Source organism: Mesoplodon mirus (assembly GCF_964341445.2).
Source record: "Mesoplodon mirus genome assembly, chromosome: 7".
Lineage (NCBI taxonomy): Eukaryota > Metazoa > Chordata > Mammalia > Artiodactyla > Ziphiidae > Mesoplodon > Mesoplodon mirus.
Window position 1 is genome coordinate 88,189,844 of NC_138983.1, and position 16,576 is coordinate 88,206,419.

The following is a 16,576-nucleotide window of genomic DNA, read 5'->3' on the forward strand; positions in this document are numbered from 1 at the left end:
ATCCGGTGAATTCCCCTGAAGACTTTTTTGGAGTCAGGGAGAACACTGTTCGGGAAAATCAAACTCCAATTGCCTGGTGACACCTGGCCCAGCATTTATGATGACACTGGCCCCGTTGAAACCTGTTTTAGGAACGGACTTGGCAGTGTTCCAGAACTCTGTTACCTTATGTGAAGATTCGAATTTCTCTCCACTGTGGGCACCTTGGTCTCCACCTAAGCTTTCTTCCTTTCTCTCCTTTCAGAAGCTGAGGTGTCCTGCTCCTGCCTTGCACTCACTTCTCCATCCATCCGATCCCTTCCCATCCTCTCCTCTGGGGCTGTCGTGCCTCAATCATTCCTACAACCTTTCCTCATCGATTTAATAAAGATTTATCGAATGAAAGGGCTGAAGGTGGGAAGGGGGAAATTTGAATATGTTTTACCCCCGCCTGATAGAAAACAAATCGAGAGACCACGGGTAGTGTGGAGGAATTCCCTTTTGTGCTGGGATGCTCAGGTAGATGTGCCTCACTGCCCACTAACTGCCAGGGTGCTGAAGGGAGTGGTCATATCTCATGCCTCAAGTGGTTCACTGCCGTAGTGGACAGGCCGCAACCCACCTGGCTCTTCTGGAAATTCCAGGAATCTCCCTTCTAATCTGTCCGCCTATTGCTCTGGGTGGGGCTAAGCAATAAACCTTTCACACTCCCTGGACATACTGATTGGTTCAGTGGTGGGACAAGTGATCCAATCAGAGCCAAGGAGACCCAAGAAGACTTGGCTGGACACCAGGATCTGGAGTGACCTGGTGGGACTTCAGAATGCAGCCAGCATGAGGGAGTGGAGCCCAGACATGGAGAGAGGGAAGCTGTTTATTTATTTTTCAAATTGTGGTAAATAACCTGCAACATAAAATTTATCATCTTAGCCATTTTAAAGTATACAGTTCAGTGGTGTTAAGTATATTCACATTCCTGTGAGATGGATCTCCAGAACTTTTTCGTCTTGCAAAACGTAAACTCTATTAACCATTAGAGAACAACTCCCCATTCCCTCTGCCACCCAGCCCGTGGTGACCAACATTCTGTCTCTATGAATTGGACTACTCTAAGTACCAAGTACCTCAAATAAGTGAAATCACATGGTACTTGTCTTTTTGTGACTGGCGTATTTCACTTAGCATAATGCCCTCAAGGTTCATCCATGTTGTAACATGTCAAAATTTCCTTCTTTTTTTTTAATTTTATTTTTTTTGTGATAGGTGGGCCTCTCACTGCTGTGGCCTCTCCCGTTGTGGAGCACAGGCTCCGGACACGCAGGCTCAGCGGCCATGGCTCACGGGCCCAGCTGCTCCGCAGCATGTGGGATCCTCCCGGACTGGGGCACGAACCCGTGTCCCCTGCATCGGCAGGCGGACTCTCAACCACTGTGCCACCAGGGAAGCCCTTCCTTCATTTTTAAGGCTAAATAATATTCCATTTATTTATATAGTTTAGAGTGTATTTTGTTTATTCATTAAGCGTCATGGGCACTTGTGTGGTTTCTACCTCTTGGCTATTATAACTATGCTGCTGTGAACATGGTGGGGAAAATAAGGAAGCTGGTTTTGAGCCCTGCCTGGGGTGCTACCCTGAAGTGTTCCATCCCTGAGGCTGGCTAGAGCTGGTTTCTGTCGCTTGCAGCACATAGAGCCGAACGATAGGGCCCCCGGGGGGAAGGAGCCAAAGATGTATAAACGCAGCAGAGACTCCAAGGTCTTCGGGGTTAAAAATTAAAAAAATAAAGTTTTGGTTTTTTCTTTTTCTCTGAAGCATGTTGGTTGAGGGTAGCTTTAGTTGGATGGTTAAAGTTGGTTTTCTCTAGTTTGCTGGCTTGCTTTATCAGAGGGAAGGTCAAGGTTTTGGGCTGTACAGGAAGCATGGGGTCAAGGTCAGTTATCAACAAGTCTGTTTGTATTATTTATTTATTTTAGATTTAATTCTGTTTATTTTTGGCTGTGTTGGGTTTTCGTTGCTACGTGCAGGGTTTCTTAGTTACGGCGAGCGGGGGGCTCTTCGTTGTGGTGGGCAGGCTTCTCCTTGTGGTGGCTTCTCTTGTTTCGGAGTGTGGGCTCTAGGCGCATGGGCTGCAGTAGCTGGGGCACATGGGCTCAGCAGTTGTGGCACGTGGGCTCTAGAGCGCAGGCTCAGTAGTTGTGGCACATGGGCTTAGTTCCTCCGCGACATGTGGGATCTTCCCAGACCAGGGCTCGAACCTGTGTCCCCTGCGCTGGCAGGTGGATTCTTATCCACTGTGTCACCAGGGAAGTCTTCAAGTCTGTTTTTAGAAACTTTAGTTTAAAAATACACGCTAATGCCTTTTCTCTTTCTTTGTGTCTGTTCTCTGACCATATGGTATGTTGCCATGGTTGGGTTTTTTGTTTTGTTTTTGAGGTAGCATATGTGATACTCCTGATTTCTTTTCCATACTACCTTTAAAATAGCAGGTTGGGGCTTCCCTGGTGGTGCAGTGGTTGAGAGTCCGCCTGCCGATGCAGGGAACACGGGTTCGTGCCCCGGTCCGGGAAGATCCCACATGCCACAGAGCGGCTAGGCCCGTGAGACATGGCCACTGAACCTGCGCGTCTGGAGCCTGTGCTCCGCAACGGGAGAGGCCACAACAGTGAGAGGCCCGTGTACCAAAAAAAAAAAAAAAAAAGCAGGTTGTCAACCACCTGGATTAACCATGACCACATCCACGGCTGAATTTATATTAGCTTTAATAAACACAGGTCAATGATTTACTCAAGAAATCACTATCTATTTTTTTTTCAAATTATCTATTTGTTCTTTGTGTTATTTCCCCAATATCTGCTTCTAACCCTGTAAAGAGTATAAGTTGAACGGGAGACCCTAAAAAAAATTCGAAGTAGTTTGCACATCGAGTGCCTACAGTACACATGAATTCTGCCAGGAAGCCCTGGAGCCTGCAGAGAAGGTGGAAACTTAGACCTTGCCCTTGGAGAGCTTGTTATGTGCTCTGCCATTTGTAAGTAATTGTGGACAATACAACGGCTATGAGCCACTGTGTAGAGAAGCCACAGATGTGCCACAGACTGTGCTGGGCACTTAATGCATGTGGTCTCATCTGATCTCCAGAATAATCTTGCAGGAGGCATTTTACCCCTCATTGTGTGGATTAAGAAACTGAAGCTCAGAGAGGTTAAATGACTTGCCCAACGTCTCACGGCCAGGAAGTGGTGACACAATTTGACTCCAATACCTGTGCTCTTAGGACTTCTAGGTTACTCGAAGTCATGATTTATTACCTGCTTTCCATACTCACAAACGGATCTTAGACGATTGGTTAGTGAATGATAGGATATTTTCCAAGTTAAAAAAAGGAAATGAACATTAGATGGTGTGAAAAACCACAAGACATCACATGGGCTACTTAGAAATGGGATTTTCTAGGAACACTGACAACTGTCTTATGGAAGTGTTATTCCTTCTGGTACATGCCACGCCCTGGAAGCAGCTCAGAGGACCCCAGCCTCCATCCGGGAAGACCTGTGGTATGTTCACTGCTGTACCAGAGGAGTGCTGGGGCCAGCTGGTACCCGCCCACGAGAACTGATTGTTAAATGTCCAGGAATTTTGCCAACTGGTTGATAAACACAGCCATTAATAAGAATTAACTTACATAAATTTACAATTAAATTATATCAGAAACAATTGGTATACAAACTTAAAAGTCACCCCTTCCTAATTATTTTACTCTATTTTATTATTACCTATGCTCTTGAGGTTATTTCACTCTACTATATGTTTCTGTCGGAAATGTTACATAGTAATGTGTTACCACACCTCTCTTTCCTTCTCTGTATTCAGGGATGTGTCATTGGGAGCTGGAAATTGACCGTGGAGTGCGTATTACACCATAGAAATCAGGAAATGTTATAAATGAGGGCTTGGTTTTTAAAAAGTTTTATAAATAGGTTTAATAATGGTGGTTCATGTAGAGCTTGATTTTGTTTGTTTGTTTGTTTTGTTGATTGCCTAGACTTAAGACGGTAATGGAGAAAATGTTAACAATGCAGATTATACAAAAGCACGTTGTGTCTTAGCCGTTATGTTATGAATAGAGCAAAAAATTGGGGAAACGTTCTTCCAGTATTTAAAAATTATTATCTGATGCAGCAACAAAGTCACTCATGTCACTGATGAACATGTGAAGTTCTAACGTCTTTCTTTTTTCACTTGTATTATTCATAAATCCAAAATATCCAAAAATACCCACGAGTGCTCAGGTTGGGAACTCTCTCATTCGTCAACTGCAATGAGAAATTGGCTATGGATACAAGAGTTCACCTAAAGTCAATGAAAGCATTCTGTGAGACTCAGCTGGCTATATAGAATTTACGAGAAAGAGTACTGTATATTTTGTTACATGGATAGACTGTGCTACACATTCTTTATATCAGTAAACCTTATGCTATGCATCCATGTACTTTACTTTTTCCAGAGAGCTGGTCATTAAATATTTACCAGCCAATTGCTGGCTGTGCTGGCACCCAGCAGAGTGCCTGCTACTCATGGTAGGTGTTCGCTGACTGAGCTGAACAGTTGGCAAATGGAGTGTAAATAAAAAGCACTTTGATTCTGGGGCTGGGATGGGGAAAACACATGCTAAGCCTGGTGCATCTTGTAACAGCAGAGAGTAAGCAAGTGCCCAAAACGAAAAGGCGGGAAGATGCTCAAGGACACAGCAAGCAATCTGAAAGAGCTCCCAGTGGCCAAGGCTGGAAGAATTTGAGCGAAGAAATATTTAATGAGTATTGGATTATAATTCAAGGCGTAAAATCAGTATACATGGATCCATACTGACATAGATACATTAGTGAGTAAATACATAAAGGAGGGAGAAGAGACCGGCTTCCTTACAGAAGAATTTAACATACATAGATGTGGAGCTTAATTCCCATGGTCTGGAAGGGCCTGGGGGGTAGGGGTGATGGTGGAGAGCAGGCACACTGACCGCAGCATGGAGGAGCCATGGACCTGGAAAGACAGAATGGAGACTAGAAAACATGGCCAGTAGATCTCAGAAGCCAGGAGAGGGTGCTACATGGTGCCAGGACAAATGGCCTTTATCTCAACAGCTACCGGGGTGTCACCGTAACTCAGAGACGGGTAATAATTCTATGTCCCCAAGAAAAGGGTAAATCACGTACGGGGCTTCAGTGTGAGAAATCAGGGTTATACATTTAGAACACAGAACCGCCAAGTTATACATTATTTTTAGGTTTTGGAACTTAAAAGAATTAAGTCCCTTTGAGCTGTTCAGAAAAGCCATTCATTTGGGTTTTTCCCAGCTGTGTTAAAGGAGATCTGGCCCATCTAATTTTCCCATTTTCTTGTAAATCTTCAATCTTACGGTTTTTCCTTTCCTTTCAAGTTCTAATCAGCTTCCTGGTCAGTCCATAAAATGGGAAATAGAATCTAATGAGAAAACAGCCGGATTTTTGCAAATAGCTTTTGCTACCCCTAGACTTGGCCTGCTTCAATTCGGTCTTGCCAGATAGAGAGACGGAATGAATGAATGAATGAATGATCATCAACTAAGTTCAGAGAAGGAGCAACGTGGTTCTGATTTGGTAACAAAGGGTGTGGTCTGCCAGAGGAAGCAGGACGCGGCCCGGTTCCTGGCCGAGTCTGGGTTCTGTCTCAGTAGGATGCTAAGGGTTCAGCCCGCGCTCCCGTCTCCACCTCCCCCGATGTCATCTGCATCGCCTGTAGACATCTGGTGACAACACAGCCTCAGGGGTCCTTTTGTGTGAGTTTCTGCTGCAGAGGTCGAGACTGAGGCTGTCTGCTGCCCCATGCCCTCCACTTCACTGGTCTCGGGAAATCGCCTTTGATATAAAACACCCAGCCTCAGGAGTTCTCATCACATAAGTAAGTCCCCACGGGACCTGTAAGAGCACAGGGTAGAGGAAATCCTACAAGGTCAGGTAGGAGATGACAAAGCTTGACCAGAAAGAGGCTTTGTTCTGAAGGGCACCATACTCTCTGGTCATCCACTCAGTTGCCGGCTTCTCAACCCCCGGTACAGTAAAGCCACATCCTCCTCAACAACGGGCCCTATTCAGAGGTCCCAGGAACGTGGAAACACCACCCTTCTTGGGGATGGACAACTAAGGCCCCGACTCTGAGCTTCTCATCACACCAGTCACCACAGGAGAGAAATGAGCAACTCTGCTTCCTTGGAGACTGGCCTGGGACCTTTCCAATGGAAAAGTGGATTATTCATCATTTTCCTCCCCCCAGATCCCTAGTGGCAAATCCCGTTAGGAAGGCTCCACTTAGGCAATAGGAATGCTTCCTAATGTCATGGACATCTTCTTTGTTTTTGCCTCCGCCGCATCCATTTCTTCCATCTTCTGGATGGGCACCTTAATTTTTTTGCAGGGAAGACACCCTTTCCCTGACAATCCTGAGTCCATAGAACTCTGACCCTTGCACCCCAGGGGTGAGACCATAACCCAGGCCTGGCCAATCAGAGCATTCCTGGCCCCTGGCCTCAGTGATTGGTTCAGGGGAAGCCATGTGATCCAAGCCACTGTCAATGAAGATGCTGGCTCTATCCCTGGAACTGCTACTTTGTAGGGTGCTGGGGCTGCTGGTGGCCACTTTCCTACAGGTGAGGCAAGAGTCTGTCTGAGATTGGGAAGCTAACAGGGAAGAAAGAGTCAGATTCCTGACCATGATTTGGGCGCCTGGATCTAGCTGGACCTAAGCTGCAGCTTTTGGCCTTTTCAGTTCCATGAGCTTTTTTTTTTTTTTTTTTTTGCCTAGGCTACTTTTAGTTGGTTTTCTGATACTTGCAAACAATCAAATTTCCTGGACAGTATGCTTACTGAGACTTTAGCATAAGCATCACTATGTACTCAGAGTGAAAGTTGTTTTAAAGGTTATGACATGCTCAAATAAAACCCACCAGACTGTCATCATGCACCAAATTTACCTTTCAACTTATAAAAGTAAAGCAGCATCTCCAGAGAAGAATGATTTAAGACCAAGGAACCAATCATAAGACAAGTAGTAAAACGCTGCTTAGAGAAACTTTGATAGATAAATAGTTCTCTAGCTACAGCAGGCTTCAGACTACAAACCCCAAATTTCTGCTTCAAAAGGGACTCAGGGAAGACATTCCATAGTTTCATTTATTTCGTTTTTTGGCCTCGCTGTGCACTTGTGGGATCTTAGTTACCTGACCGGGAATTGAACCCAGGCCCTCAGCAGCGAGAGCACTGAGAGCACTGAGTCCTAACCACTGGACCACCAGGGAATTCCCAACAGTCCACAGTTTTAAAAGAAAACTTTCCAGTTGAAGAAACGGGTAAAATTTATAATATGCATCTGTTGTATATATAATATGTTAATGTCTAGTACATTTATCAGATCCATGTCAATGTAATTATATTATTACTATATTTGCAAATGCATATATATGTGTATGTATATTTAGAACCACATATTTCCAGCTCTTTTTTAAAGAGGTATTGAAAAGACTGTTCAAAATTTAGTTTTCCAGCTTGTCTGTTTTTTCTTATTCCTCAGTAAACTTAAGCAATTAACCAGCACATTTCCTGGCACACAGTAAGGCTCAATCTGAGTGAGTTCTTTCTCCCCAGCTCCCCCCTCTATTTTAAGTTCTTCTTTTAGAAACCAAGTCAAATGAAAGAGGCAGGACTGCATAGTGTTACAGGCAGAGGCTGGTCAACGTTTTCTGTAGAGCCAGACAGTAAGCATTTCCAGCCCTGTGGGCCATAGGATCTGCCCAGCTTACTCTGCCCTTGTAGCCGACAACACAGGCAATACTGAAATGAATGGGATGGCTGTGTTCCCAGGAAACTTTACAAAAGCAGGCGATGGCCCGCATTGGCCTTGGGCCATAACGTGCCGACCTCGGGTTAAGACCTTGGGATCCGGCGTCACACAGACTCTGGTCCGGTTCCCGGCTCTGCTCCGTCTCTGGGACTCTGACGAGTGTGTCATTTCTGTGCCTTGTCTGTAAGACACAGGGATACCAACAGCCATTTCTTAGTCTGTGAGAAGTGGGTGAGATAGTGCACGTGAAATGCTGGGAACACTTCCTGGTCCATAATAAATGAGCATAAAACATTAGCCACCAGGTGTGATCACCATCGTCAAAAAAGGAGAAGAAAGGGCGCAACTGAATTTGTCCAGGAACGGCAGCAATATCCCTGGTAAAGCGTTAGTGGGTGGACTTCCCTGGGGGCGCAGTGGTTAAGAATCCGCCTGCCAATGCAGGGGACAGGGATTCGAGCCCTGGTCCAGGAAGATCCCACATGCCGCGGAGCAACTAAGCCCATGGGCCACAACTACTGAGCCTGTGCTCTAGAGCCCGCGAGCCACAACTACTGAGCCCGCGTGCCACAACTACTGAAGCCCACGCACCTAGAGCCCATGCTCCGCAACAAGAGAAGCCACCGCAAAGAGAAACTCGCGCACTGCAAAGAAGGGTAGCCCCCTCTCGCCGCAACTAGAGAAAGCCCGCGCACATCAACGAAGACCCAACGCAGCCAAAAATAAATAAATAAAATAAATAAAATAATTAAAGGAAAAAAGTTAGTGGAGCCAGGGACTTCCCTGGCCGTCCAGTGGTTAAGACTCCATGCTTCCAATGCAGGGGGTGCAGGTTTGATCCCCGGTTGAGGAACTAAGATCCTGCATTGGTGTAGCCAAAAAAAAAGTTAGTGGAGCCAAACAAGCAAGGAAGCCAGATAACTGAAAATGCAGTTTCTCCTATTATCAGTGGCTTTCGTTTTTACCCACATAATGAATCATCCCCTGTCAGCGTGTGAAATTGCAGGTTGGACTGGGAATTGCAAGACCTTCATTAACCGCTGGGCAGTGAAGGACCTGCCTGGGCTCTCACGGCCCCACGATGCTTCGTGCTATTAGGAAAAGGCTCCAAGGGACTCAGGAGAGCCGGCTTTTAATCCTGCCTCTGGATCTATATGATTGATGCCTAACCTTGGGGAAGTCACTGAAACTCTCTGAGCCTCAGTTTATGCCATGATAGGGGTGGTCCCAGGGACCTCTATAAAAACAACTGAAGGGGGAAAGGGGACCTGGGATTAATGAGTAGCTCCTTGGCAGAAATCGGAAATTGAAGCTCAGAAAGGTAAAGCCAGTTGCAGCTGGCATTTCAACTTGCGTCCATCCAACTCCAAAGCCCTTGCTTTCTCGATTGTGTTCTGCAGAGCTTCCCCATTAAAGCAGCAAGGAATATTGGCCGACAGAGGGCGCTCTTCTCGCAAGACAGGACGTCATGACATAGCAGGGACAGATGACAGTATCCAGGAGCCACGTGGGAGAGTCTGGCTGGACTGGGAACAGGGCAGAGCAGGCTACAGGGAAGGCCAGACACAGGCTGTCATGGGGATGGGGGCTGCCGCCAAGGAGCTGTCAACCCCCTCATGGAACAACTCGGCACGTCATTTGTGGCGCCTGGCTTCCTTTTTCATTCTGGCCATTTCCATCCGTTTTGCCGTATTTCAGAACAGAGAAAGACATGATTGATACATACGGGTGACGTGGGTTTCCTTACTCAGCTGCCTTGTAAGAACGGCGCCACTGTGACTAGCACAGCTTGTTTCCACACCTCCTTTCCCAGAGTTCAGAAAGCACGAGTAAAGGCAACAACAAACAAAACCCACAACACGGCGGCACACCTGATTCTGGGACTTCAATTTCCCACGCCTGGTGCCAAGACTCTATGGGATTAATCAACGGTTGCTTCAGGGCATTGCAGATGGCCCTGCGGGTTATGTGCTGCACAACTTCAGTGGGCGCCATCCACATGGACTACGTTGTGAATGGTGACCCTGGAGTTGTGCAATATGGCAGCCCTAGGTTATACTTTGATGACAGAGCTATAATTTACAAAGTATGGTCGTGGGGGCTTCCCTGGTGGCGCAGTGGTTGAGAGTCCACCTGCCGATGCAGGGGACACGGGTTTGGGCCCCGGTCCGGGAAGATCCCACATGCCGCGGAGCGGCTGGGCCTGTGAGCCATGGTCGATGAGCCTGCACGTCCGGAGCCTGTGCTCTGCAACGGGAGAAGCCACAACAGTGAGACGCCCGCGACCACAAAAAAAAAAAAAAAAAAGGATGGTCCTGGGCACAACCTGGCTGCCAATGCACTTTGTCAAACAAGAGTTTTTCTTTATATTTTTCCATCTTGTATGTTATTCTATGGGTAATTTATCTGCAAATGTATTTATCTGCTAGCGGGGGCAGGTCTTGGGAGGTTTCCCTGTCCAAAAGGACACTTACAAAGGAGGCATCTTGGCTGCTCCATGCTGGTTTGCTTGACTCTAAAGCTGAGGGTTATCATGTGCTTATTAGGTGCCAGACGCTGGACTAAGCAATTTACGCACTTTGCCCACTTAATACCACAGTCACTCAAGGTGGTAGGAACTATTGTTACAGGAGTGGGGACCAAGGCCCTGAGAGGTAGATGATTTGTGCACGTCCAGTATAAAAGCTGGTCAAGAGCAGGGCTGGGATGGCGCTGGAGTCAGCCTGACCTCAGGGCACGTGCTCTAACCACTGTGACATCTGCACACACATCTGGATTCCAAAGCACCCCGCATCTCACCCCCCTCCCCCAGTAAAATGCTGTCACACCCTCCTCTGTTGGTTAGGGTCACCACAACACCTGAACTAAATGCTTTCATTTGGGAACTCTTTGTCGGGAGAAGAACAGTTCTCATCATACTTAATCTGTATGATATCAGGGCAGTCCTCCATGGAAACTCCATCCAAGGAGGAAACACAGCACCCTCACCAGGGACCCCAAAATCAATTGGAAACAAGAATATGCCGGAAGCAAGAGGGCCACGAAATTTTTAGAAAAACTGGGCTTCAAAATATTTGATGAGAGATGCTCTTCAATACCTCTCCCTTTTCCCCTCTTCCTTTCTCTTCTTTTAAATAGCCAGCAGGTTGGGGTCATCAGGAAGTGGAATTTGTAGGAAGGTGTCAGGCAGTCCACAGGCTGCCCTCACACGGACGCTGCAAAGGACCCCTCCATGAATATGAGCATCATGGATGGAAGCTTCTCAAGCTGGGGACACCCCGGCAGAGAGCACTTTTGAGAAGATGGGGCTGTGGAGAGTCCTGCAAAGTGCCCTGGGCACAGGCCAGGGGAACACTTGTGCAGCTGCCTGCAGTCAACCGAGGAATGAAGCAAGGTGCAAGTGCGTGTAGGAATAAGAATTGAAAAAATCCGTGCATATTCGAGTGACCGTGAGAGTATGCTTTCCTCGGTGTGAAAACCAGTCAAGGCTACTGCTCCAGCTAGCATCAGACTAAATGGTTTTCTCCCCTCCTTTTTCCGCAAGTGGGGATAGTGTTTAATTTGCACTGACAAGCTGTGTGGCCCTGGGGAAATTACTTAACCTCTCTAAGTTTCGGATTCCTTGTCTGTCAAATGGGGATCATGGGAGAACCCATCTCATAGGTTGCTATGAGCGTGAAATAAGGGAGAGCAGGTGAATTGCTTAGCACAGTGCTGTTCACGTCAGTGATTCCTCCTGCTGCTCTCCTGGTTTCTCTTCTTACAAAGCATCTTCTTCCGTCTTATCTACTCAAGGTTAGAGGTCGTCATCACTTTTTCCCGCAATTATATAAGAAGCACCTTGTAAAATAAAGTCCCCATTCCATAGTTGTACACCCGTGTGCATAACAAACTTACTCAAAATGGCCAAAAAGTGGAAGCAACCCAAGTGGCCATGGATGGATGAACAGGTAAACAAAATGTGGTGAATCCATACAATGAAATATTCAACTGGAATGAACCATGAGGATATCATACTAAGTGAAATAAGATGGTCACAAAAGGACAAACAATGTAAGATTCCATTTATATGAGGAACCTAGAATAGTCCAATTCACAGACACAGAAAGCATGGTGGGAGGGGAGGAAGGAAGCAGGGGGTTTGATGTGATGGGCTTAGAGTTTCAGTTTGGGAAGATGAACAAAGTTCTGAAGATGGATGGGGGTGATGGCTGCACAACAGTGTGAATAGATTTAATGCCACTGTGAACTGTACACTGAAACATGGTTAAGATGGTAAATTTTATGTGTATTTTACCATAATTTTGAAAATTAAAAATTAAAAACAAACCCCAAAATGAAATACCTCCAAGGTTTCTCCGAGGTTTGGGGTGATAGAAATGGAGGAAAATGTTCTGAGAGCAGGTTGTGGTGATGGCTGCACAACTCCATCAATATATTCAAATTGATTGAATTGGACACTTCAAATGGGTGAAGTTTCTGTTATGTAAATTGTACTTCAGTGAAGCTGTTAAGAGCAAGCAAGCAAACAAACACATGCAGTGATCCGGAGGAAACTTTGGAGGATGAAGGAGCTGTTCACTGTCTTGATTGTGGCTATGGTTTCACAGGTGTACCCATATGTCAAAGCCCATCCACTTACAGACTTTAAACATGTGCTGTTTATTGCATGTCAATTATATCTTAATAAAGCTGTGTTTTAAAAAGGCAGAAGAGTATTCCATATATAACGAACTCCTTATAATATATTAAACTCCTTAGAATATATTAAACAATATAATTTATTAAACAATGCCTCCTTTGGATGGAAATTTAGGTTTCAAATTTTATGCCCCTATCAATAATATTTCAATGAATATCTTTGTAGGAAAAAAGAAGAAAAAAATGCAGATATTGTTTGCTGCTCCCCCTCTTCTTCTCCCCACGGGCAAGCCACAAAGTCAGAATTTCCCAGGGAGGGGGCCTGGGAACCTGTAATTTTACTGAACATTCCTGAAAATTTCTTGGAATCAGACATGTTGGGGCACATTGAATCAAACTTCATGAACTTGGATTTTCAGGCTTGGGGGTGTGAAATCACCTTTTCTTTGATCCCTAAAAAATTCTGTAAGTGTTCCATACAAATGATTCTAAATTTCGGTTTCCCTCCTATTGGCGGTGCATCAGAATCATCAGGGAGCTTGTGAGAATGCATATTCCCAGGCCCTGCTCCCAGGGAGGATGTGTATGGTTGCCAGATTTCGCATAAATAAAGAAATGAATAAGTCAATATATAATAAACTATAGGGTGTCCGTTAAATCTGAATTTCAGATAAACACCAAATAATTATTTTAGCATAAGTGGTTCCTTGCAATAGTTGGGCCACACCTGTACATAACAATTATTCGTTGCTTCTCTGAAATTCAGATTTAACTGCGTGTCCTGTATTTCATCTGGGAATCCTAAGTATGAGTCCTCAGGCCTGGGGTGAAGCCCAGATCTGCACTGTGGGTCTGCTCCCCACGTGCTTCTGACGAGGGGGATCCTTAGAACCCATGTTGAGAACCCCTGATCAGGTCAACACCTTCTGGGTCAGGAGCCCCTCCTCAGGGCGGCCAGTGGATCCCAGTGCATCCCACAAGTGAGCACACTTTAATGTTGGTCCAAGGAGGAAAAGGGGGCTGAGAAGCAGCAGGAGAAAACTGTCCCAGGTTTTCAAAGCCAAACGTGGTGGATGCGGTGTCACGAGCCCTGCAGCCTGAGGGACGGTGCTCATCTTCTCTGAGTGGGTATTTAAGGCTGCCTAGGGGACCCACACCCCAGGATTCTGTCTAGATTCTCTAAACTTTATTTATTTATAACCAGCCTCGTCCCAGAAAGGACTTTAAGCCTCGGAGGTCTCAGTCCATGCAGGGTTCTTGGTGCTGGGGAGTGAGGTTAACACGCCATCTCTCTGGGACACACACGACAGGTATTAATTGTGTGCTCACCACGAATGGGCATTATTCTGGGAGTTTTACAATGATAACCATCTCATTTAGCCCTCGAGATAAGCCTGCAAGGTCATTGCTGTCGTTGGCCCCATTTTGTAGATGAGGAAAACGAGGTTCAGAGGGGTCCAATGGCTTGTGCAAGAGTGCACCGAGTAGGCCAGTGGCAGAGCTGGGGTTCTGACCCAGGTCTGTGTTGCTAACCAGCCCCCATCCTGCCTCCCTACTGAACCAGATACTTCTGGTGACTGAGCTTTGCTGGGCGAATTTTGGCTTACGTTCCGCTTAACCTGGGGCCATACTTTAGGTCCTGATCCCGGGAACATTTCTGATCCGGTGTGATAACAGCTGGCAGGCCTTGAGTGTCTACTCCGGCCAGAGACTTTGACTTTTTATACATAGATACTCTCTCAACGCCCTGCACCGCTGAGAAGACCCAGACCCAGGCACGCAGAGAAGCCTGGCCGAGGTCACAAAGCTAGGAAGTTGCAGAGCACTGATCTGCCTAAAAAGGAAGCATCCATCTCTGCATCTTCAAAAGCACACACCTGCTTTCCACCTCCCCTCGCCAAGCTTCACTTTTCAGGAAAATGCTCTCGCTCTGGGCTGGTCCCTAGACAACTCTTGCATGTAATTCCACGAAATGCCCAGAAGAGGGCGCGAGGACTCGCTCTCCCCGGGCACCCACGCGATGGGGCTGAACTTCGCAGAATCGCGAAAGGAAGAGTGACGCGCTCCAGACGAACTCCACCTGTGGCCGTACCCGAGCCCTAGGCTGCACGGAAGGTGACACAACACGGCACCTCTGCACCCCACCCCACCCCACCCCCGCAGGGGCCTGGACTCACCGAGGCTGGGTTTTCGATGACCAGTTCGTAGGTCAGCCCTCTGGACCCAAACCTCAGGATGTCTCCGGGTAGGAGCTTCACAGCCACGTTCTGAATGTGGCACTCATTGACGAACGTGCCGTTGCAGGAATTGAAGTCGTGGAGAACAAAGCTGCTTTCGGCCTCATTATATTCAATGAGTGCGTGATGGTTGTCGACGTCTGCAGACTGAAATGCAGAAGGGGGACAGTCAGAGCCAGGAATAACAGGAATAACAAGGAATAACTAGTGCCACTGACACTGGGGGCCCCAATGTGCTAATCACTTCATCTGGCTGGACGGTCACTGCAATCCTCATTTTAAGAGGAGGATGCTGAGGGTCAGAGAGGTTAAGTGACTTGCCTAAGGCCACACAGCTAGTGAGTGGAGGGTCACCAGAGCCTGACAGCAGACCGAGACTAGATGCCCAGTTTTGGGGTAGGGCGTCAGGCAACACAGAGGCAAGAGGGAACTCGGGGGGAATTGGCCAGGAATTGGCCACTTGATAGTTCTCTGATCCCATGCAAGTATCCTTTTGGTTGTCCCGAGTGGCAAGACAGCAGAAATGGCCCAACACAAACCAGAAAGGTCAGTTGGCAAGTGACAACTGTCCATTTACTGCAAGTGTTAAAGTTAAGGGGAGGTTTTGTAATAATTGTTGTTTTCATTTGTTTGTTCTATTCATTTCAAAAATAACAAGTGTTTTCTAATAATGCAGAAAATGAGAACTAGAGAAAAACACAAAGAAGACATTAAAATCACTTAGACTCCCGTCCCCCAGAGGCAGGCACCGAGAACACGGTGGTTCACATCCTTCCAGTCTTTTCTCTATGCTTACAATCTTTTTAAAAAGTTTAAACACAATTGAGCTCACACCACAAAACATAGTTTTATAACTACCTTTTAAAAGCCTTGGTGTACAATGAAGGTTTTTCCCATGGGATTAATTATTACTGTTGCTTCTTAAAGCTAATCAGAATTTATCTAACCAAAGATGATCTATTTTTCAATAGGGGCCCTGGTGTGACCACATTTCCCACAAAAGAGAGAGACCCCAGACAGTGAATTGTCAGTGGGGTCAGAAACCTCCTGTTTAACCACTTTAATAAGAAGAATGAGCAAAACTCGGCACCAAGGAGGAAATATCACATCCCCCCTGGCCCTGGCGCCCTGGACTATGGGCTGCAGGGCACGTGTGAAGTCTTCTGTCTTCTCAGGACACTGCCTATGAGCCATCCACTCCAGCCTGAGACTTTGCAACTATTTTCTAAGTCACTCTTCTCAGAGCGCCTCATCCAACTTTCATAGAGAGTACTTGGACTTAGAAATCTATACTAATGTCCCACAATATAATTATAACCAATAGCTTATATTAATAATAGCTTATATTATATGAATAGATAATAATATAACTGCATATATTAGTAGAATATATTAATGACACATTATGTGTAATTACAAAAATGCCAGGAAATTTGCTAAGTGCTTTACTGCATTATCCCATTTCATCTTCACAATAATTCAAAGGGATACTTCCTCATTTCAAAAAAATTTAATTTTTTATTGAAGTCTAGTTGATTTACAATGTTGTGTTAGTTTCAGGTGTACAGCAAAGTGATTCACTTATACATATATATAATATCTATTCTTTTTCAGATTCTTTTCCATCACAGGTTACTGCAAGATATTGAATATAGTTCCCTGTGCTGTACAGTAGGTCTGACAATTACTCATTTTTTAGACGAGGAAACTGAGGCATAGAACGATTACGTGTGCCCACAGTCAGCCACTTCGACTCGCCTGGCTTGTTCCCAGGTTTTCCTGATTCAAATGACTGTGCCTTTACCCACTTTTCAAATTCCTACGACACACTTTGGCACTTAAAATA

At 46.0% G+C, this 16,576-nt stretch overlaps 2 protein-coding genes across 3 annotated transcripts in view; both read right to left on the reverse strand.

Annotated features, from left to right (window-relative positions):
• The window catches only part of LOC309807668 (interferon regulatory factor 6-like), a 490,462-nt gene that overhangs the window by 264,939 nt on the left and 208,947 nt on the right, over nucleotides 1–16,576 (reverse strand). The window lies entirely within an intron of this gene.
• Nucleotides 1–16,576, reverse strand: part of LOC309808037 (forkhead-associated domain-containing protein 1-like) — a gene marked incomplete at both ends in the record, with an annotated part of 85,275 nt that overhangs the window by 52,681 nt on the left and 16,018 nt on the right. The window contains one exon of the mRNA XM_082628049.1: nucleotides 14,671–14,877. Within this exon, the coding sequence (XP_082484175.1) occupies nucleotides 14,671–14,877 (207 nt within the window). The remainder of the gene's footprint in view (nucleotides 1–14,670; nucleotides 14,878–16,576) is intronic.